This window comes from Balaenoptera musculus, chromosome 15 (genome assembly GCF_009873245.2).
Source record: "Balaenoptera musculus isolate JJ_BM4_2016_0621 chromosome 15, mBalMus1.pri.v3, whole genome shotgun sequence".
NCBI lineage: Eukaryota > Metazoa > Chordata > Mammalia > Artiodactyla > Balaenopteridae > Balaenoptera > Balaenoptera musculus.
In genome coordinates, this window is record NC_045799.1 from 63,612,250 (window position 1) to 63,629,412 (window position 17,163).

At 49.4% G+C, this 17,163-nt stretch overlaps 1 protein-coding gene across 1 annotated transcript in view; it reads left to right on the plus strand.

The window, feature by feature from the left end:
- XYLT1 (xylosyltransferase 1) overlaps window positions 1-17,163 on the plus strand; it is a 303,918-nt gene that overhangs the window by 209,778 nt on the left and 76,977 nt on the right. The window contains exons 4-5 of the mRNA XM_036825572.1: window positions 9,444-9,616; window positions 10,571-10,773. Coding sequence (XP_036681467.1) covers window positions 9,444-9,616; window positions 10,571-10,773 — 376 coding nt within the window. The remainder of the gene's footprint in view (window positions 1-9,443; window positions 9,617-10,570; window positions 10,774-17,163) is intronic.

Genomic DNA, 17,163 nt, shown 5'->3' on the forward strand with positions numbered 1-17,163 from the left:
AGTGAAGCCTGTTCTAAACCCCTGAGAGCAGGGGCTTCTCGCAAGTTCTAATCACCAAAACTGCATTGAAATTTCCCAGTGAGAGAAAGGCCCCTCGGCCCAAGTCTGACAAAGAACCTAGAGCCTGTCAGGCTTTCTCCTCTGATGACATGAACCCCACTGCGTGTGGTGTGCCTGGTGGGCAAAGGTGCCCCATCCACAAGCACGAATCACCCCACCGCCAGCAGGGCCAGGGGTGGATGGCTCATCCCTCCTTATTTTTTAAAAAATGTTACTGTATTTTGGAAGAACACTTAGCATGAGCTCTACCCTCTTAGCACGGTTTTTTTTTTTTGTTTGGTTTTTTTTTTTTTTTAAATTTATTTATTTATTTATTTTTGGCTGTGTTGGGTCTTCGTTTCTGTGCGAGGGCTTTCTCTAGTTGTGGCAAGTGGGGGCCACTCCTCATCGCGGTGCGCGGGCCTCTCACTATCGCGGCCTCTCTTGTTGCGGAGCGCAGGCTCAGTAGTTGTGGCTCACGGGCTTAGTCGCTCCGCGGCATGTGGGATCTTCCCGGACCAGGGCTCAAACCCGTGTCCCCTGCATTGGCAGGCAGACTCTCAACCACTGTGCCACCAGGGAAGCCCCTTAGCACGGTTTTAAGTGCACAATACAGCGCTGTTGGCTACAGATGCAGTGCTGTACTCAGGTTCTCTAGAGCTCGTTCATCTGCCTTTCGCCTGAAACTTTTTGCCCGTTGATGATAACTCCTCATCTCCCCAACCCTTCAGCCCCTAGCCACCATCTTTCCGCTCTTCGAGTCTATGAATTAGACCATGTAAGATAGCTCATATGAGTGGGATCATGCAGGATTTGTCTTTCTGGGACTGGTTTATTCCGCTCAGCACATGTCCTCAACGTTCATCCTGGTGGGAACGCAAAACGGTGTAGCCTCAATGGAAAAACAGTATGGAGGCTCCTCGACAAATTAAAAATAGAACTACCTGTGACTAACCCAGTTTATAGAAGAAGAAGTGACAACCGGAGAGGTGTCTTTCCAGAGTCCCCGCGGTGAAGAGGCAGAGCTGGACCCAGTTCTGAGCCGCAGAGCCTGTGCCTCGCTGGCGGCAGGGAGCTGGGCCCACTCCTGACCCAAGCCCCGTTTGCACACAGCCTTGTCTCCACGGGTCTCCAAGACCCAGCCACCCCTCTTATTTGGAACCAAGTCAGAAAGCTCCCCTCGCAGTAGCCGGAAGAGGCCCTTTCAGAGTATAAGTAGAATCGAGGGCTTTGTTGGTGGAATAACTATTCCACTCAAGAGGCTCCTTCGTTTTGCGTTTGTTATTTAGCCATTGTTTTCAGAGGCGGACGCTGCAGAGGGAGATTTGTTATTTAGTTTTGCGTTTGTTATTTAGTCATTGTTTTCAGAGGCGGACGCTGCAGAGGGAGATCCAGGGTGTGGATGTTTATTTGCAAGCAATGGGCTCTGGGGTGTACCCAGCCCTGGGGGACTGTGCCGCCTTGGGGTAGGACGCTAGAGCGGGGCCCGCTGGGTACACCTGACTTGATCCTGATCCTTGGGGAAGAACAGCCAAATAGAGTGATGACGGTAACACTGATGGTGATGATAGCTCTTCTAATGGACATGAGCATCCACGAGAGACAGGCTCTGATGATAACATACCCATTTTACAGATGAGAGAACCGAAACTTAGAAAGGTGGCTTCACTGGTCCAAGGTCATGCAGACCTGCCTGACCAGAGGCCACACTCCTAACCCCTGCAGCTTACTTTCTCCTCCCAGATCATATTCCTACAAGGTACCACAAGCATGATCATTGCTAACATCACGACATCTGCACAACCCATTGACCCTTGCCAGGTACCTTCATCTTCACCATCTCTTTAGAGCCCAAGGTGTACATCGTCCTGATTTGACCCATGATGATAAAGAGACACACAGAGCTTGGGTGGGTGACAAGCCTGAGGTGGCACAGCCCTCCTTGAGTCCCTGTCCTTGGCCCCCACACCTGCATCACAAAAATATACTTGATATGCTTCCCTACAACCCTGGCTTTTTAACATTTGTCTGAAGTCAGCTTTCCCCGCTGCCTCTAATCACTCTGATTCTTCCACCTATTTTCTGTTTTGTGCCACAGGAATCTGATTACATTGTTAAATTCATAGCTTTTTTTTAGGAGCCAGGCAGTGTTTGGGTTTCAGTCTGTAAAGACACACATAGCTCTGACCACACGTCATTGTTATGTGTCCTGCAGCTGGAAAAAAGTCAACTGACAGGCTTCTAGGAACAGATTTTTGTCTTTTGGAAATGGGGACAATTTGATCGAGCATAGTGGCAATGATAGGGCTCTGGCATCACAGACTAGCTCCATTCCCAGCTCAGCCAACTCCTAACTGGGACGTCTCTGAGCTCCAGCTTCCTCAGTTGTATAAGAGGAAGGTAATAACTCTTTTCTCATAGTGGTTTGGATAGAAGTAAAAAAGTCATGCACAGAAATTGTTTTACACATAGTAGGCACTCAGTAAACAGTTAGTATTAGAACTAGCAATAAGTATCACCTTTATTGTTAGGTTCTATTATAAAAGTAATCCATTTTACAAAATGCAGTTAACACAGCAAAGTGTAAAGAAGAAATGAAAACTGTCATGCCACCATCTGACCCTCTGTTAATATTTGGGTCCATGTCTTTTAGATTGTTATGGATTGCATTGTAGGACTTCTCTTTTGCTTAATATATTATAGACAATGTTCTGTATCAACAAGTATTACTAAGACCTTTGGGTCGACTCCTATTTTGGACCATTATACACACTATTGAGGTGGAGGCCCCAGGACCTTTGCACTTGCTATGCCAGCTGCCCAGAATCCTCCTCCATCCATGATAATTGCATGACTCACTCCCTCAGTTCACTCGTTCAAGCTTGTTCAGGTGTATCCACTTCACATCAGCCCACATTTGGCCACCATAGCCAAATACACCCCACCCTGAACATGCTTAAATTTTTTTCTTCATAACCTATGTCACTGTTTGCAGTCGTATTCTCTATTTGCTTACTTTTTTAGTGGCTTTCTATCCCACTAGCCTAAGCAGCATTCGGGAAAGGACTCTGTTGTGTCCACTGACAGGCCCGGAACTGTGCCTGGCACAGAGGAGATGCCGCATGACTAACTAAATGAACAAAGAACATCCTATACATAGAGATGGGCATGTTTGCCTTCTCCTTCCCCCAGGATAGATTTTTAGGCATGGAGTTACGGGGTCAAGGGGACTGCATATTTAACACTGTACACTGTTGCCACATCACAGCCAAGCTGTGCCAGCTCCCCCTCCCTCCAGCAGGGTGGGAGAGAGCCCATCCCCAGTTCCCACCCTTCTGGGAATCTCACCACAACCCACTGACGATCCCACTCCTGGTGTAGGAGGCCGGGTGCTTTTCAGGACCACAGTCCCAGAAAACGGTGGCCAGGGTGGAGGAGGCCCACCCCCAGGGGGGCCTCTCTGCCTGGGCTACGGGGTGGTTTCCTGTCCTCTCCAGCGACCCCGTGTCTGAGCAGCTTGCCAGAAAGGGCGAGGCAGGAGCCGGGGGTGTGGGGCATAGGAAGCTGGTTATTGGCAGCTGGCAAAGGGCACCATGAACCTCGGCCCCTTTGAACAGCACCCCACCCTGCTGCAACTCGGGGCAGAGAACTCGCACATTCGCTCTCCTGTTTGTTCGATAAAACCCATCAGGGTCCAACCATGTGCCAGAATGGGGAACATTGCCATTGTGGTCGTGGGGCCAGCCTGAGACTATCCCCCCAATTTGATGGGTCCTCGGCAAGGCGCTTCGCCCCTCTGAGCCTCACCTTCTTCCTCTGCCTCTGGGCTCATGAGTGGACAGGGCTGGTCAGGGGACAGGCGAGGGGCAGGTGTGTAAAGGATGGAGGTAGACTGGGGGGGAGGGGCAGAGGGAGAGGAGCAGGCAGTGTCTCAGGCCTGGAGGCATTGTTTGATTCTGAGATTCTGGAACTTTCGCTGGCCTTTGCTTTTAAGGATGGCTGCAGTGCTCTGAGGTCGAGCGGATCCAGCTTTTACAGCGTGGCTCCCCTCCTTCCCTCTGCCTAAGCTGTCTCAGTGTGTGTGTCTGGTTATGTGTGTTTGTCTCCATTTATGTCTCTGTGTCTGTCTTTCCCTGCGTTTCTGTGTGGGTCTCTCTACATGCGTGGTCCCCCGTAGGTGTGGGAGGGGAAGGTCCTCCTGTCTGTTTGCAGGTCTCTCTCTGCGTTTCTCTCGATGTGTGTGGCCTCTCTGTATCCCTCCCCCGATCCCCACCTCTCATCCCCATCTCCATCTCTCTGTCTCCTTTCTGTAGATATTTTTGTCTTTCTCACCCACCCTTATCCCCAGAATAGCTGTGCTCCAGAGGAACTCTGGGTTTTTGTTCCCCCTTCTCTTTGCTGCTCCCCACACCGACTGTCTGACCCGAGGATGGCTTTGTACTATTTACGCCCGGGAGCCTCTGCGGCTGGTGTGGTAGTGTTTGATTTCCCAATGCTCCTTCCCCTCCTCCAGAAGGGAAGCATCCATGTCTGCGTCTGTCTGTCTGTGAAGCTGCTCTGCTTTCTAAAAACCCTAAAGAGAAGTTACAAAAAGCGTTTCTCATCGTCAACACCCAAGTCCCTTTAGACACCAGCGGCCTTCACTCCCCGCCTCCTGCTCTCCGATGCAGCAGAGGGTGGGTGGCAGGAGCAGGGCTGGATTTGGGCCCCTACTCCCGCCTCTGTCCTCACTCGCTGTGTGACCCGGGGAAACGTGCTGACCTCTCTGAGTCTCCAGTATGACAAAGAATTCCTCCTGGAGCTAAGTAATGACCCACACAGAGCCCCTGGGACCGGCACTCAGATGACGTCAGCTCCTCTGGACCAGAGCAGCCGGTCTTCTCCGGAAGGCATTCGTTCACTCACTCGTTCAGCAACATGGCGAGAGACATCCAGGGCTGGAGAGCGTAGCTGTTCCCAAAGGCCTCAGAAACCTCACTTGCTGGGAACCCCAGATCATTGTTACCCAGAGACCTTGGGGCAGGGATGAGCAGTATTTTCCGAGTGCCACCGGGAATGCCTACAGAGTGGGCTTCCTATGAAGCATAGTGTCCACGTTTAAACCTTTGAAAAATCACCCAGTGAAATCCAGGTAGAAAAAAGTGACACAAGTAGCCATTGTTTTTAAGCATCCCTCCGTTTGTTTGATAAAGAGTCTCCAAGGGAGGCGGAGAGAGGTTACAGCCAGCCCTGCGATAATTACCCTGCCTTTGGGCTGTGGTTGTGGGAAAGAGAATGTAAGCTTTTCTCATACGTCATTAGCTTTTTACTTTGGATTCTCACATTCCTTAACCCATTCATAATCCATTTGTGAAAACAGGCTCACATCCCATGTGCCTTTGCGCTCAAGACTTTGTCCAGGACTGGCAAGTGGGAGGGTTTAAGGATTCTGGGTGGTTGGTTGGATGGATGGATGGATGAATAGGTTGTTGTGTGAGTGTTTAAAGGGACATGATCCTTCCAGGCGCACCTCTCGTACGACCACCAGGAAAGCCTAGTGTATTTGCAAGTGGTTTGGAGAGAAGATTAGAGGGTGGTTAGGATAACCCTCTGCTTGCTCCCCGGTTTGTCTTCAACCAGAGCCAAGATGGTAATTATCCCCAGGATTGCAGCTACTGATTGAACAGTCAAGGAGCCAAAGATGGTGGGATATCAGGAGAGCGTGGGGAAATGGGCTCAGGAGCTTTGGGCTAAACTCTCTGAGGTCTCCTCTGTCCCTGCAGGCAGATTGTTCACTCCTTCCCCACCCTCCAAGAGCACACTTCTATCATAAAACAGTTGAGCACTGTTTTCTGTTTTTCCCACTTGGCTGAGAGCTCCTCAAAGGCAAGGATTTTTTTCCCCCTATTTTATTTTTCTAGTACCTAGCACAGTATGTGGCATGTAGTATAGGCTAAGTTAATATTGCGTGGATCAGTGAGTTGATCGTTAGATGTTTGGAAGAGTGGGTGCATGGATGATTTGCTTGGAGGATGATGGGTGAGTGGGTGGATGGATGGTTGCGTTTTTGGGGGGAGGTGATAGGCCATTGAATGCTTTGCTAGGTGGGTAGTTAAATGGTTTGTTGGATGGGTGGTTGAATTTGGATGGATGGATGGATGAAAAGGTGTAACCTTATTGGCCATCTAGAGTCAGCCTCCCACATGATACAGGAATCCTCCTTGCAATGCCTCTGACTTCCTCAAGTACATGCCAATCTACCTGCAATAACTAATTTACAAGATATTTCATTAACTAAGCAGAATTGTTATAAACATTTCCAAATTCTGGGTATGGTAATGTAGTGTATATTAGTGGTTAGTGTATATTATTAGGTTAAGCACATAGGTTTTGGAAACAGACCTGGGTTTGAATCTCAGCTTAACTTAATTAAAGCAGTGTGACCTTGAACAAATAAATCCCTTGGCCTCTCTAAGCTATGGTTTCCTCATTTGCAAAACGGAGATAATGGCCCTACCTTTCAGGGTTGCTATAAGGATTAAATGAAATAATTAGTGGTAAGGACTGCTGAATGCTCAGGAAGAGGTACTGTCATTGTTATGGTACCAAAATGTACCCGCCTGTAACTTTTTTTTTTTTTTTTAATTTTATTTATTTATTTATTTATGGCTGTGTTGGGTCTTCGTTTCTGTGCGAGGGCTTTCTCTAGTTGTGGCAAGCGGGGGCCACTCCTCATCGCGGTGCGCGGGCCTCTCACCATCGCGGCCTCTCTTTTTGCGGAGCACAGGCTCCAGACGCGCAGGCTCAGTAATCGTGGCTCACGGGCCCAGTTGCTCCGCGGCATGTGGGATCTTCCCAGACCAGGGCTCGAACCCGTGTCCCCTGCATTGGCAGGCAGATTCTCAGCCACTGCGCCACCAGGGAAGCCCCCGCCTGTAACTTTTATTTTCACCAAAAACCAGATGTGTGCCAGATATTGTTATAGTGTTATGTATCCAATGACAAACATTCTGATATAGTCCCTCATCTTTTGGCGTTTATGTTCTAGTAGGGGTTTCAGACAATAAACAAGGAAACAATTTCAGATGGTGTTAAATGCTATGCAGAAAATCGAAATAGGTCGAGGTGAAAGAGAGTGATGTGGTTGGTGGGGGCCGGGTGGCCTTATTGTGACCTGTGAACTAGTGACAAGAAGATATAGCCATACAAAGATCTAGGGAGAGTGTGTCCCAGGTGTCAGGAATGGCCAGTGGGAAGGTCCCAAGGCAGAGACGAGCTTGCTCAAGGAAAAGATAAAAGGCCAGGGGGCGAGGTAAATGGTAGGGGCAATCAAGGCACAGGGGTGTGCAGTCATATCCGCGGGAAGCAGGTCCCGCAGGCCATGGACACAATACGCACTAATCTCATTCCGTCCTCTGGGACAACATAGAAGGAGCCTCGCTCATTTGGTGGCCATTCAGCTTCCCAGTGGCAGCTGACAGGCTCCCAATCTCCTGACCTCCAGGCTAAACAGTCCTAGTTCTCAGCTTTCCCAGTTGACATTCGGAGACACCTGCAGCTGCTCCCCTGACAAGGTTCTGAGTCCCACAGACCTAGAACCCACAAGAAATCAGGTTTGACCCAAAGGAAATTCGGCTCAGGAAAACCAGGATATTTCTAGTTGGGGCTGTAATGAACTGAACCAGTAAGCTATGTTCCTCCCTGAAACCTTGCCCCTGGAGCATTTGCAAGGGAAGAAAAGGAGAAAAGGTGTCTTTGAGGCTGCTTCCAGGATAAAAGATGTCTGGAATCATTTATTCAGGACCATCTGGTATAGGTTCTGGGCTTTCAAAGAAAAATAAGCTCTGACCGTGGCTGATCTCCACCCGGGCTGATCCAGGAGCTCAAGTGGGTTCATGAGGACCTAGACCCCCTCCATCACTCAGCAGTGCTTCCCTCTGTGTTGGCTTTCCTCTCCATGTGGGGACAAAAGGGCTCTTAGCATCTGCCAGTTTCATGGATTCCAAACCTCTCTCATCTAGTAGTTCCAACAAAAGTCCAGAATTCTGTCTTCTTGGCTAAACAGCTTGGTTAGGGCTGAACCATACCTACTGTGGCCAGAGAAAGGCAGTGTCCTGATTAACCAAGCCTCATCCCTGTGACTGCCCCTGAAATTGGCAATGGAGAGAGACCCTCTCCTTCCACACAGACTGAGAATTGAGGAGGGGGATGATGCCCCCCAAAATACCAGATGATAAATTTCCCATCATGAAAGATGGATAACTTCTAGGGGTCTGCTGTACAGCATTGTGCTTATAATACACAGTACTATCCTGCCCACTTAAAAATGTGTTAAGGGGCTTCCCAGGTGGCGCAGTGGTTGAGAATCTGCCTGCTAATGCAGGGGACACGGGTTCGAGCCCTGGTCTGGGAAGATCCCACATGCCGTGGAGCAACTGGGCCCGTGAGCCACAACTACTGAGCCTGCGCGTCTGGAGCCTGTGCTCTGCAACGAGAGGCCACGATAGTGAGAGGCCCGCGCACCGCGATGAAGAGTGGCCCCCGCTTGCCGCAACTGGAGAGAGCCCTCACAGAAACGAAGACCCAACACAGCCAAAAATAAATAAATTAATTAATTAAATTTTTAAAAAAAACTTAAAAAAAAAAAAAAGCACTAGGCTTCTACTTTCTTAAAAAAAAAAATGTGTTAAGAGGGTAGATCTCATGTTATCTGTTCTTACTACAATTTTTTTTAAAATGGATGCTGTGGACATATATACACTGCCAAACATAAAATAGATAGCTAGTGGGAAGCAGCCGCATAGCACAGGGAGATCAGCTCTGTGCTTTGTGACCACCTAGAGGGGTGGGATAGGGAGGGTGGGAGGGAGGGAGATGCAAGAGGGAAGAGATATGGGAACATATATGTATATGTATAACTGATTCACTTTGTTATAAAGCAGAAACTAACACACCATTGTAAAGCAATTATACTCCAATAAAGATGTTAAAAAAAAAACAAAAAACGGATGCTGTTAGGAGGAGAAGGGAGAGTGTATTCTGGACAGGCAAAAACAGCACGTGTATCTTGCGTTTCCCAACTTGAAATTAACCGCTCCTTCCTCTGTGATTCAGAAATACACCTCTTACATCTCTCATCTCCTCCTGCCTTGTTCAGTAGTTTAATATGTGTACACATGTCTCTGTCCGTTCTTTTCAGTTCCCTGGGGCTGGAAACCATGTCTTCAGCTCCTCAGGATTCCTACTCCTGTTGTACCAGGACAGCGTAAGCGTCCAGGACTTGCTTGGTTAAGTTGAATCAGGTTTCAGGGCCCAATATGACTACTGTGCCCCTCCTAATAGTTTCCAGGAAGAAGCATCAGAGAGACTCCCCCCGAGGACGACCGAGCTCACCCCACCTCTGTGGTTTCTCGGGTTTTCCCCAGGCAAAGCCAACAAGAACGTTCAGTGGGATGAGGATTCGGTGGAGTATATGCTGGCCAACCGGGTCAGAATCGCCTTTGTCCTGGTGGTGCACGGCCGCGCCTCTCGGCAGCTGCAGCGCATGTTCAAGGCCATCTACCACAAAGACCACTTCTACTACATCCACGTGGACAAGGTGAGGACCGCCCTTTCTCTGCAGGTCTGTCTGCCTCTCTCCAAGCTGACCTCCCTTTCAGGGAAGGCTTGCAGGCTGAACAGCTGCTTCCCCCAGAGCATTTGGTCTTGAAGTGCCGTGTGTGTGTGTGTGTGTGTGTGTGTGTGTGTGTGTGTTGGTTTCAAAGTTCCCAGCTGTCACTTTAGACTTTCTCCATAAACATTGTCATTCGTACCTCTTTTCCTCACTGTCCCACTGCCCGATGCAGTGCCTGTCGCTCTGTGAAGATAACTAACCCAGGGGTGGGCACACTGTTTCTGTAAATGGCCAGAGAGCAAGTATTTCAGACTTTGTGGGCCATACCCCCTGTCGCAGCTACTCAGCTCTGGCATTGTAGCATGAAAGCAGCCATAAAAAACATACATAAATGAATGTGTGTGACTGTGTTTCAATAAAACTTTACGAAAAACCTGCAGCCAGCTTGCTGACCCCTGAGCATCTTGTTCCAGAGGTTTCTGTTGGTCTGCTGACGTTATGTCTTTGGTCAAGAAGGCAAAGGGGATGCCTATCCAAAAAGTTTGCTTCCAGCAGGCCTGCGAGCGGGTAATGGAGAAATTCCACCTCTCGAAATACTCATCAGGTCTAGATGCAGCTATATTTCTTAGCTTGTTAATAACCTCAGACCATATGTATCCATCTTGTAGAAAAATGCAGACTCCCAGGCACCAGCCTACACCTAGTGAACCAGTGGCTCAGAGGTGGGGCCAGGGAATCTGCATTTCAGATAGCTAAAGTAATATTTTAAAAATAATGAAGTTCGAATAGCAATGCAGAAAGACACCCCAGGCCTGAATCAGTTACTTGGCAAAGTTCAGAAGCCCTGTCAACTAGAAAGGAAGGGACAGAGAGGGGGCAAGGGACAGGTCTTGGTGTTTTCTGCGCTGCTGAATGTCACCCTTTCTCTCCTGGGAAAAGCGCTCTAATTACCTGCATCGCCAAGTGCTCCAGTTCGCCAGGCAGTACAGCAACGTCCGCGTCACCCCCTGGAGGATGGCCACCATCTGGGGGGGAGCCAGCCTGCTGTCCACGTACCTGCAGAGCATGCGGGACCTCCTGGAGATGACCGACTGGCCCTGGGACTTCTTCATCAACCTCAGCGCGGCTGACTACCCCATCAGGTGAGGCGGCCCCGGCCCCAGGCCAGCCTGCTCTGGAGTCCTGCTTCCCCCATCACAGCTGGGAGGCCAGAGACAGAAGCAGCCTGCCTCCTGTCTGGAGAAGCCGTTCTGCCTCTGTGAGATGCTTATGCACTGTCTCCATAAGATCTCTCTGCACAGGGTCCACCCTGAGCCTGAGAATCATGTGAGCATTCGCTGATTCATTCACTCGCTCAACAGAGATTTCTTGGGTACACGGTTTTTCCAGCTCTGTTTGAGAACACACTGCAAAGGCCAAAACCTTTGCAGTGAGGGAGACAGACAACACACAAAAGAAGTAAAATGGTACATCAGAAAAATAAGGCAGAGCGCAGCAGGAGCAGGGGAGGGTTGGAAATTTAATGAGAGTGGCCAGGAACGTCCTTCCCGAGAAGAATGCAGGACGCTGATGGAGTGAGCCACCCAGACAGGGCAGGTGGTCCAGGAGGAAGGCGGAGCAGGTGCTGAGCCCTGTGGATGCCTGGTGTGTTCCAGGAACAACCGGGCTCAGGGTGGCTGGAACAGAGTAAGTGAGGGGAAAGTGGTAAGAGAACAACTGGGCTCAGGGTGGCTGGAACAGAGTAAGTGAGGGGAAAGTGGTAGGAGAACAACCGGGCTCAGGGTGGCTGGAACAGAGTAAGTGAGGGGAAAGTGGTAGGAGAACAACCGGGCTCAGGGTGGCTGGAACAGAGTAAGTGAGGGGAAAGTGGTAGGAGAACAACTGGGCTCAGGGTGGCTGGAACAGAGTAAGTGAGGGGAAAGTGGTAAGAGACAGAAGCCAGAGAGAAGATTGAGGTGAGATCACGGAGGTCCTAGAATTTGGCCAGTACTCAAAGAAAGATGGGAATCACTGGCGTGTTTGGGGCAGAAGAGGGTCAAGGTCTGACTTACGTGTTAATCTGAAAGGGACAAAATGAAAGACGGAGGAATGCTGTGACAGCCTGGGCAGAATCACAGACAGGCGTCTCTGGGCTGTTGGAGGCCCATGGTGCGTTTGCTTGGCTCCTCTCAAATTTTAACACATGAGTTGATTGCCCACATTTTACAACTGGGAGATTGCAACTGAAACTACAGATCTCTGGCTTCAAGAAAAGTCCTCCCACTGAACCTGCAGGCTGCTTGGCCACAATTGTGTGCAGCTGGCGGAACAGCCAGCGGCCCCGAGGCGGAGAGAAACTCAGAGGCCACCAGGAAGGCCTGTCCCTTTTTTTATTTTTTATTTTTTTTTATTTTTGGCTGTGTTGGGTCTTCGTTTCTGTGCGAGGGCTTTCTCTAGTTGTGGCAAGCTGGGGCCACTCTTTAAATTTTATTTATTTATTTATTTATTTATTTATCCTTGGCTGTGTTGGGTCTTCGTTTCTGTGCGAGGGCTTTCTCCAGTTGCGGCGAGCGGGGGCCACTCTTCATCGCGGTGCGCGGGCCTCTCACTATCGCGGCCTCTCCTGTTGCGGAGCACAGGCTCCAGACGCGCAGGCTCAGTAGTTGTGGCTCACGGGCCCAGCTGCTCCGCGGCATGTGGGATCTTCCGGGACCAGGGCTCGAACCCGTGTCCCCTGCATTGGCAGGCGGACTCTCAACCACTGCGCCACCAGGGAAGCCCGCTGGGGCCACTCTTCATCGCGGTGCACGGGCCTCTCACTATCGCGGCCTCTCTTGTTGCAGAGCACAGGCTCCAGACGCGCAGACTCAGTAGTTGTGGCTCACGGGCCTAGTTGCTCCGTGGCATGTGGGATCCTCCCAGACCAGGGCTCGAACCCGTGTCCCCTGCATTAGCAGGCAGATTCTTAACCACTGCGCCACCAGGGAAGCCCTGATCTACCCTTTAAAAGAGACGTAAGCAAAGAAAACCCCTGGAGATCTGTAGAGGGGAAAAAAGGCAAGAAAATGAACTATATTTCCTATCAAGAAGGCAGCTCTTTGCTTGACTGTGTCTTCCATCTTGATTTTTGACAAGGCCGAAAAGGAGAAGTGAACGGGGTGAAGGAGGGCCTTCCTTCCTCTCCTGGCACTGGGTATAGCATTCCCAGAAGAGCTAGATAAAAGTTTTTGTTGTTGTTGTTTAATATTCCTTTATCAGGGCAATTTTCAAACATGCGCAAGAATATGAGACTAGTATAATGACCCCCACGTCACCCAGTTACAACTATAATCAATTCACCTTGTATCTATACAAGTATAGACTTTCACCCTCTTCCACCAACCCTTGGTGAAGCATTTCCAAGACGTCATATAATTGTATCTGTAAATATTTCAGTAAACATATCTAAAAGGTAAAGTCTCCCTTGGAATTTAACATCAATATGATTATCACATCCAAAATGTTAACAGTCATTCTTAATGCCATCAAATATGGAGATCACATATTCCCAGGAGTTTGGGTTTTGAATCAAGATCCATATAAGATACAGGCATGGAGGGAAGACCTCTCTCTAAAACTAGCAATGGCTTCTGTCTCCTTTCCTGTGCCTTTTTCAGTCCTGGGCTTGGTGGCATCCCATCATCTGCTGGGAGAATCTGGACCTTGCAGGAGATCAAGGGAAAGCACAATCCTTGGTTAGTTTAGGTAGGATACTCCTGGCACCCTTTGAACCTGAGAAAAATGATGGGGATTAGAAAGATACCAGTTTTCTTTTATTCATAGGGTGGCAGGAATACAAGGGGGTGATTATGAAGTATCTCTGGCAGACTTTTACTTACTTACTTATTCATTCATTCAAACATTCATTCCACAAACATTTATTAAGCAACTACTATGTTGAGTACTACAAGCACTCCTTGGGCATTCAGTGGAGCATGGATCCTAGCTGGGAGGATAGAATTAGATAATCATACAAGGGACACATCATAGTAGGTGTGAACAGACTGTAAAGAAAGGAATATGGTGTGAGTGGAGGAGGGGCATAACCAGGGGGTCAGAACGGCAGCAGTTTTGAGCTGAGACCTGAAGGATAAGAAGGAATCGGCAGACAAATGGAAAACAGAAGATCCTTCTAGACGAGGATTTCCCAACCTGGGCACGAGTGACATCAGGCTGGATCATTCTGCGTCCTGGGGGCTGCCCTGCTCACTGCTGGCGTTTGGCAGTACCCCTGGCCTCTACCCACTAGATGCCAGTAGTGGGCCCCGCCCCCAATCACTTGTGACAAGCACAAACATCTCCAGATGTTGTTTCCCAGAGGAGCAAAGTCGCCTCCAACTGAGAACCCTCTGAACAGCCTGGACTCGGGTCAGAGATGAACTAGTTGCTGTTGAGAAATTTAAACATGGCTGGAGTATAATAAACAAAACAGTGACGAGAGGTGAGTGTAGAGAAGTACAAGGCATGGGTGAGTTAGAACATTCTCCCTCCACCTTCCAAATAAGGACCGCATTCAGAAATATCCCAGAATGCTGAGTGCAGCTGCTAGCGTGGCAGGCACTCCCTTCAAGGGTCTAGGGTCTCACTCTCCCACCTCCAGACCTCCTGTGGAGGCCTCAGAGTTCATCTCAGCCTTGGTCAGATGGTGACACATGGCCAGAGATCTCAAGGGCAGGTGGGCCAGCCCATGGCCCTTCCCCGAAGAATCTCATCAGGTCTCAATGCTGCCCCCTAGAGGCCCTCTGTTGATTTGCAAGTTGAAGCTGTAACAGCGGCCACTTAGCCAGGTCACCTCGGCCAGGGTGTCAGGATTTCTAGCATTTTGTATGCAGGAGGATGAGTGCTCAGGCTTCCATTTGATGGCTTAAGGTTTGACTCTGAGTTCTGCCACCTTACTAGCGGGTGACCCTTGGCAAGTAAATTCGATCTTTGTGAAATCAGGTTATAACAACAGAACCGAGCAGAGTTTGGGCACTTAGAAAGCTCAGTAAATGTCAACTGTGAATTCCCAAGCTGTCTCCAAGGCTGCACCTCATAATCTCCAAGAAAGACCCAGAAATCCTTTCTCAGACCATGTGCCCCACCCATTTGGGGGTTCAGAGAAGGGAGTCGTCATTTTTTTAGCTTTAATGCTTCAGTTGTCTCGACATCTCTGTCAGTCTGTCTCTCCTGTGCCCCCCACAGCCCTCATTCCCATGCGCCCCACCCCAAGCTCTTCTGGCCACTCACGTTGCCAGCCTCATGGCCAGAGGCACTTCACGCATCAGGCACTGCTGCTTCCTCTTGCTGTTGTTTTCGTAAAATCGCCCCACGCAGAAACATATGAATTTTGCAGATGAATGGTTTTATCCTGGGCAACTCTGATAAGCTTTCACTTCCCATCTGCCGCTCCATCTGTAGCTTCCAAAACCATGACTTCTCCCCTCCCAGGAAGGATGAGCAAACTTAGGAGCCTTCTCGAAGGGGCGTGAGTGCCCAAGTCAGTAGCTTCTACGAGGCTCTGAAAACCTGGGGGAATATCCAAGGGCAGAGGCCACCTATCGTGGCTGCTCTGAGCTGTTTGTGATTTGACATCGCCTGCCCAGGTCTGCTGCCTAGTTCGGACCACTGGCCAGACCCACTGGTCTTCACGGGCCAGTAGCCTTGATGAGACCCTGGACACAGACAGCCTGGCTGCAGAATCTGCCACCACCGACCGGCCGTGTGAATTGGTACAATCAGCTTCAGCCTTCTGCATCTTGGCGTCAGCACCTAAAAGGGGGCACAATATTAGTACCTATTTCATAGGGCAGTTAGGAGGATTAGAGGAAATGTTGCATGTCAAGGGCTTAACACAGTGCCTGACACAGAAAGTGCTCGTTAAATTCAGGCTGTTATTATTATAGTGGTGGAGTAGCGTGGACTCCATGGGCTGGACTTCACCATCAACTGAGTTGCTTTCCTTTTTCCCTTCACTCGTGAGAAGACCAGGAAAATATTTCTTGAACCCACATCTCTTTCCAAAGTGGGAAAATCCAAGTTAGACTTGAAGGCTGAAATGTTTCAAGAGAAGCAGGATAGAACCAACTCATCTATGAATGGCAAGACTATTCTCACGTTTGGAATATGCAAGCAAAGTGTGTTTAAAGAATCCAGGTCTTCCCCCTTCGCCGTTGACGTGACCACATGGCCCACGCAGGCTCTGGTTGGAGATGTTTACGTATCCAGCGTGTGAATGAAAATGGATGTTTTCAAGCACTGAGACCCTGCTAGGTCTGGAATCCTCAGAGGACATGATGGTTTTATTCAATATGTTCAATATGTTCTATGTACTGAGTAAGGCTGGACACTGCGCTAGCATTCTTCGGTTAGACGGGCCACAGGAAGGGATGAAACCCTAAAGCATTGTGCCGTTGGTCTGCGTGGTTTGGGCCAGTAGTAACAGACCCCACACAGTCTATCACTGGGCTCTGTGTCCCGGAGCAAATCAGATGCAAAGGCCAAGTGTGTCCACGGCCCCTCTGGGGCTCACATTCTGTCTGTGGTGTATGTGTACATGCGTGGGTGCATGCATGCGTGTGTGTAGGTGTGTGCGAGCATGTGGTAGGGGAAAACAGTATTTCAGTTTTTCAAGCTAAACCCAGGATCTACTAATTCTGCCTCTTGGGGATCCACAGCAACAAGGTCTAACCTAGCAGGACCTACCATGTGGATATTTAAGCTACACTTGACCTAGACCCAAACCTCTCTCTTGACATACCACCAGGGACCCAGAACAGGAGCCTAAGAGGTTTTCTGCGGCTCCGCAGCAGGAAAGCCCAGCTCATAAGACAGGAAGCAGGTGTCCCGGCTTCTCTGCAACGTCCCCAAGACCGGTGTCTCCGTGACACTAATCAAGCAAGACTAGCGCCCAGATCCAGCAGCCGTTTCCTGTGTACCTACTGTGTGCCGGGCCCTCTGCTGGGACCTTTAACACGTATGTGTCTTAATCCTCATCCCTTAAAGCATGACTTCCGGTGTGTAAAAAAGTTTAAGGAGGTTAGTATTCAAACAGAACTTCTAGTGAACCTTGCAGGAAAGTTAAGCCCTTGATAATATTCGGCACGGAGCCTAGTCGCCCTGGGATCTGGGCAGAGGACTCAGGCATCTGTGCACAGTCGCTCTCCTGCTTTTCATTCCTCTAGTCAGTTCAGTGATTCTCAAGTGGGTCAAGGAAATCCTGTTGTTAACAGCAAATGCAACCACAGCAAATGCATTTACAGCACTTAGTACATCCCTGGCCTGATTCTAAGTGCTATCCATGGTCCTGACAGCAATTCCATGAAGTACATACATACTCTGGGGATCCCATTTTTCAGATGAAGAAACTGAGGCACAAAGATGTTAAGGAACTTGACCACGAGGATACAGCCAGTGATCTTTTTTTTGAATTGAGGTAAAATTCACTTAACATTAAGTTAAGCATTTTAAAGTGTTCAATCCAGTGGCTTTTAGTACACGCACAATGCTGTGCAACTAGAACCTCCATCTAGTTC